Source organism: Epinephelus moara, chromosome 1 (genome assembly GCF_006386435.1).
Source record: "Epinephelus moara isolate mb chromosome 1, YSFRI_EMoa_1.0, whole genome shotgun sequence".
NCBI classification, from domain to species: domain Eukaryota; kingdom Metazoa; phylum Chordata; class Actinopteri; order Perciformes; family Serranidae; genus Epinephelus; species Epinephelus moara.
This window is the reverse complement of record NC_065506.1, coordinates 42,375,856-42,382,151: the sequence shown is the minus strand read 5'-3', so window position 1 is coordinate 42,382,151 and position 6,296 is coordinate 42,375,856. Positions and strand designations below refer to the sequence as shown.

The following is a 6,296-nucleotide window of genomic DNA, read 5'->3' as shown; positions in this document are numbered from 1 at the left end:
TTAAATCCCCATGAACTGTTTCTATGATGTCATCAAGCAGCACAATGTGCTCATGTTTCCACACGGCCAGTTTGTGATTGATTTGCTCCAATCTGCTGTTACTGAAAAACAATTTGCATTTTCTTCTTCCTACCTTATTTAATTGGTATGTAACCTAAAAACAGACATTATGAATGTACTTCCTGATGCAGAAACAATCAGGCTCAGACATGCTCACAGTGATGAGCCTGATTAAACTTAGCTCTGATCGGTTTTGCATTTTGCATATTTAATAATAAAGTTCCTCCAGTCTTAAATCTTTGAATGGTTGTTAGGTGTTTTTTTTTTCTCCATAAAAGGACGATGAACTTCGCTGAGCTTTATTTGCGATAACTTTATTATATTGCCAAAGCTGTACATATTCTATAAATACTTTTTCAAATACTGGAATACTTACACCTGGCATCTCATTTCATTTATTCCCTCTGGTTACAGCAGCCGGCTCGCACAATGACAGAGATGAGTTGCAATACTCCAGTTTAAAAAAATGTCCTTTTTAACTCAAGCATAAAGAGCTGTGTCCCGTCCCCAGACCCATTCAGAGATGCTTCAGATGGAGTTGTGCACCGTCTGAACATCCTGCTCATTGTTTCCCTCCACACAGTTAAATCACTAAAAAATTACAAGCATGTCAGAATCAAAAAGAAACATCTTCCAGTGATATAGCTGTACCGATATATTGCTCATCTGGAGAAACTGTTCACCACACGGACGCACAAGCACACACAAACTCACACACACGCACGCTCACTGTGAAATTTACGGGGCCGGCGATCGGACCAACTGTTCTTTACGATCACAGAACAGACACAATGTAAGACTGGATCTCCTCTGGGAGCAGGTGACCACAGCTGTTAGGCTTCAACACAGCTCAACGACCAATCACAGGGCGGAAAACTGCTGCTGCTGCTGCGTTCGGAGGGTTTTGTACGTTTGTCACAGCCCAGTCTGCGATGAGAAAACAGGTGTTTAAATCCTTGGCTGCTCCAAAACATGACCTGCTGTTACACCAGAGTCTGTGACCAAGTCCCCTTTATATACCCAAAATGCACTGGTTCTCTTTATTCTCTAGTTAATGGCATAATTTTTGGATTCCTCTACGTTTAGGTGACAGCAGGAGGAACTGGTGCATGGATGTCGTCACACTTTCTACAAGTGGTGTTTGGTATTAGAGCTGCACGATTAGTCGATCGAAACTATTATGAGTCATTTCTCAAGCAAAAATTGTCACTTTTGCTGGTTCAATTTTTTTTCAATGTGAGACTGTTGCTTTTTTTGTCACTTATGATCAGCAGTGGTTCCAAACTGGTGGGTCGTGGTCCAAAAAAGGGTCGCAGATCCACTCTGAATTGACCACAAGTGACTCGCAAACGTGTCAAGTTTGTAAAAAACACACTTAATTTTCAGGTACAGTTAATTTCTGGCACAGAGCTTTTATTTTGAAGTGCTGTTTCCTTCAGTTCTGCTGTTACACCAGATTCTGTGACCAAGACCTGATAGTTTAAGTCCCTTTTATTTACCCAGAATGCACTGGTTCTCTTTGTTTTCTATTAAAGTTAACTGCATTGTTTTTGGATTTTTCTACTTTTAGGGTGACAGCAGGAGGAACTGTTGCCTGGATACTGTCACACCAATTAATTAATTATTATTAATTAGAGCCACACAATTAGTTGGTAAACTGATTGAAAGAAATTTAATTGCAAACTACTGTGATATTTAATAAATGATTTAGTCATTTCTCAAGCAGAAATGTCACATTTGTTGCTTTGAGTTTCTAAATTGTGAGACTTTGTCATTAATGATAAAACAGTGGTTCCCAACTGGTGAGTCGCAGTCCAAAAGTGGGTTGTGGACGCGTTATGAGTGGACCATGAGTGACTCGCAAGTGTGTCAACTTTGTAAAACACACATTATTCTGAAGTGCAGTTTCCTGTTGTAGAGTGAGTGACTAACAGACAGCAAACAACCTCGACGACGTGGCCAAACACAAGTGTGACGCTGAGTATATTAAACTGTGTGGACCTTGAGCTAATGACTAAGGAGACATCTGAACCAGTTGGGAACCACTGTGATAGAGTGTGAAGTTTCTACTGCCAGTAAACAAGAGCTGTGTACACAGTTCTTGCAGTAGGTGAGTAGACATCTGTTTAGTGGTGTGTCACCTGTGATGTCACAGACGGGCCATAAAACAGGTCAGTAGTTTTGTATATCTCTTCCTAAATCAGTCTCTCCTTAAAACTCCGTGCTGACTTAATCTGGATTGATATTCGAGCACTGGTGGGTGGAGACGGACGGTATTTGTATGCGGCCCATCATTGCATCTCGCAAGGGGCTTAAACTGGTGTGTCCACCTGGGTGTCGCATTTCCATCAGTGCAGTTCGTAGCCGATCAGAGCTGGAGCTGATAAATACCTGTGACTACTGACCTGGGTGCTGCAAGTAAACCTGAAAATGTCTCTGGGTTCTTGGTAATGAAAGAATTTTTCACTATTTCTTGACATTTAATAGACAAAATATTATTTAATTAATCGTGGAAATAATCAGCAGATTCCTAGATAATAAATAAAGACTGTTAGATGCAGCTCTGGTAATGTTAAAATATTTTTTAAACTTCAGACACAGCAGGGTCACATGTTCAAATTTGTGACTTAACCTTCGAGAGTTTTCCTCTTTTTTTTCCAGGTGCAGGTCAACAGAGGCACGGCAGACAATAGGTCACTATTTCTAACAAAGGCCATCAGAAAATGTGACCCTGCACCTGGAAACTGAAGAAACTGCTGACCTGTTGTAAAGACTGAAGGACAGACTGAACATATCGCTCACGCTGCGTTCAAGTAGTGTCAGCACAATGAGGAGGAAACCTCGTCAATCCCGAACGTGGTTTTAACATTGCTGCGTTTTTTTCTTTGTATGGTTTGGTGTGAAGTAAACGTGCAGATCTGAACCTAGGGGGCACCTGGGGCCTGGACACAGGGAAACGGAGACCCAAGTGTGGGCACAGAAAGAGGAGAAATCACAGGGAGAAACGTCACCACCAGTTTGTCCGGGAGTTTGCCTGGAGGATCAAGCCTCACTTTAGGATGAGTCAGGGACAGTTTGACAATTTGCAGTCAATCACTGGGCCTCATTATGGTTGGTAAAACTTCAGGAAATAGCTGAGGCTAAAATTTGTTTAGATGCGAGAACGTTAGCTTCATACTATACGCTATCATTTCTTGTCATCGCCGCCACAGAAGGCCTGGGTTTCAATTCATCTGATTGGACATGACACGACACCGCTGCAGTTCTTTTACCAGGTGGTCTAATATGGAAATAAAAATACTGACCTGTTTTAACGACAGAAATACGACAACGTCCGTGCAACAGCGCCCCCTGCAGTCACACACAATATGGTGTAACACCAGCTGAGCCAGGTCGGTTTAGTTTCCACGTCATCACACAAACGACGCCATTTCACACGACTTTTAGAGGCTGAATTTAAATGGAGAAGATACTGCAGCATCTCTGACGTTAGGCGCAGCATCTCCACCACCTGTTGTTTAAAGACACCTGTTGTGACATCACAGACTGGGGGCGTGGCCTGTGTGCAAAACACTCCAAACACTTCACCCATGGAGAGCAACACAGCAGCTGTTTTCTTTTCCATAAGTGATTTGGAGTTGATTTACCTTAAAAAGACAAACTTTAAACAGTCAGACTGACGTCATCATATTCACCTCGATCAATATGAACTATAGAAAAACAAAAACACGTTCTTACATTCTTCACCCTGTGAAGCCAGTTAACTCAAGGAAACATGGCTCTGGCAATGGCTAACTACTCATTAAGTATTGCACATCTAGCAAATCAACAATTTGTAACATTTTTTTTTTCCAGAGAAATGTACAGTCAATATATGTATATATTAAATAAATACTATATATAGAAATATATATAATATTTATTTGTCATCCTCATAGTAACATGCAATTGATAACAGCAGACCACAGACGAGAGATTTTACAGTAGAACTAGAACAGTAATTCAGCCCGGCGGGCCGATCTAGGGCAAGAGAACACATCTGAGAACACTCACATTATTTTAGGGTTCAAACACTTGTAAGAAGCGTTCACATGCAGTGCTCTGGTGCAGTATACAATAGCGTTTTCAGTATGGGACGTCCTGCACTACGAGAGGGCCTCTGGATGTTTCACCAGTTTAAACTTGGACAGACTGGAACTTTACAGTAACCACAGATCACAGAATAACTCACACAGTCGAATGGAGACGGGCAGGGAGCGGCAGGGCGGGGGGCTACTCTGTAGTGAATGTCAAGGCTGTGCACGGGACCTGCATGCACTCTGTGCCTCGGGGCGATCCCTCACATCTCCTATCGGTAAAAACAGTTGGGTGGTTGGCAGCAGGAACAAGAGAAGACTTTCACACTGAGGAGAGGAGCTCGAGGAGAGTCTCCCGACTTAAGGAGCAGGCAAACATTTAGCTAGTTGGAATCATCAGGACGACAGCGATGAGGGGTTGCAAGTATTTACACAACATCACAGACTAAACACGTCTACACAACGGGGTCTAAAAAGGGTTGAGGCTTGTATATACAAGAGGAGGGAGCGGGAAGTGTGTGCTTAGAGTAAAGTTAGGGATTGTCAGAAGTCTGTGGTTTTAGAGCTGAGATGCCGTTTCAAGTAGAGAGGCACACCGAGGATGTGGGGGAGGGGGGGCAGAGAGGGGGAAGGGTGCGGGGCGTAGACTAGCTAGGAAGGGGTCGCGGTGACAGAATCTTGGGTTTTCCTTCCGCCTCCTTCCCCTTCACTGCCGCCACGTAGGAGAAAAGGCAGAGGACCGAGTAACAGATCTGATGTGCCTGTGGGAGGAAAGAACAACCATGAGGAAGATGATGGTCCAGGTGTGAGGTCACAGCTGTGTACAAATAAAAACAACTCCAGAGAAATATTTACTGTCACACACGAGTTATATTATACTATGGAGTGATGTTTTTACGAGTGTATCCCTGTGTGTATCTTGCGCACTAGCATCAAGATGTTCATCTGGTGGATAGCTGGCGTCAGTAAAGGGCTACCTCAAAGACACACAGTAGGGATGCACCATATTGGATTTTTTGCAGATATGCTGATATATAACGAGTCATATCCACCTAATTTTAGTGATCAAGTCTCTTCTGTAGTGGAATTAACATCATATTATACATGCATACTCTTATCATGACGGCCCACCAGCAGACTGAGACATGAAATACAATACTTTTTAATGTATGTAATATTCAGCCATTGTGCAAAATAAGAAAAAGAATGTTAGCTGATTCTTCTGCTGATATGTAAACACATGTAACACATGTACTGTAAACACATTGTTTACTAGACAACTCCACAGGGCTTGTTAAACGTGTGTGCTCTCCATGCAGTGTTCTCAGAGAGCAAAACCCTGACCTAAATGACCTGAACCCTAAAGATGAAACGCTGACTGACCAGTGCATTTTAATTTATTGAAATGTAATCTATTAACCCCACTTAGTGCTAACGATTCTCAGTCGTCACCTTACTCAACAACAACACCAAATTATAATGTAACTGATTCTGACAGATGCTAAATATTCTTATTTAGAATTAGGAGCTCTAAGTTAAAGTGGAGAACGCGTTCAGACTGCGCTGCTCAGCACAGTGGGGAACCAAAGTACTGGGGTCTGGCACCAAGACTAACAAGAACCTGCAGGGTCGCCCAGGGAAAATTCAAACCTGGCTCCACTTTTTGATTTTCCATCGCACTGCTTTGATGGATGACGTCACACAACGTTGAAAAATCAAATACATGGTGTAGTGCTACAGTTGATCACAAGGCTGCTGGGACCTTAAATGTCACTGTAGGTGAATTTCCACCCCCTGTTTTTATGCATATTTCCAACTTGGCTTGAAGTTGGCTTAAGTGGAGACAAAAAATAAATAAAAAACCTCAACACATGGCAAAAATCTTCAGTCAACTAGTGGCTCTTTGCTTCTGTTTCCAATTGACAATTAATTCTTGTTATTACATTTTAAATTAATTATTTAAATTTGACCATATGGCCTTAAAGGGAAATTTCGGTTTATTTCAACCTGTCTCCTATCGTCCTAAATTTGTTTCAAGTGACTAGTGACATAAAAATAATAGTTAGCATGTTAGCCGTTAGCCTAGATACAGCCGGGGCGCATAGTAGCGTCAGACCTGTTAAAACGTAAGTGAACAGGCAACCTTCAAGTGCAAAGTTA

The 6,296-nt window shown here is 42.2% G+C and overlaps 1 protein-coding gene across 23 annotated transcripts in view; it reads right to left on the bottom strand.

The window, feature by feature from the left end:
- Positions 1-345: 345 nt before the first annotated feature.
- The window catches only part of madd (MAP-kinase activating death domain), an 83,268-nt gene continuing 77,317 nt past the window's right edge, over positions 346-6,296 (bottom strand). For all 23 annotated transcript variants that reach the window (XM_050042200.1, XM_050042191.1, XM_050042115.1 and 20 more), the window contains one exon: positions 346-4,897. Coding sequence is in view for 15 of the 23 variants with exons in the window: in XM_050042115.1 (XP_049898072.1) it covers positions 4,784-4,897 (114 nt within the window). In the remaining 8 variants the exon portion in view is untranslated. The remainder of the gene's footprint in view (positions 4,898-6,296) is intronic.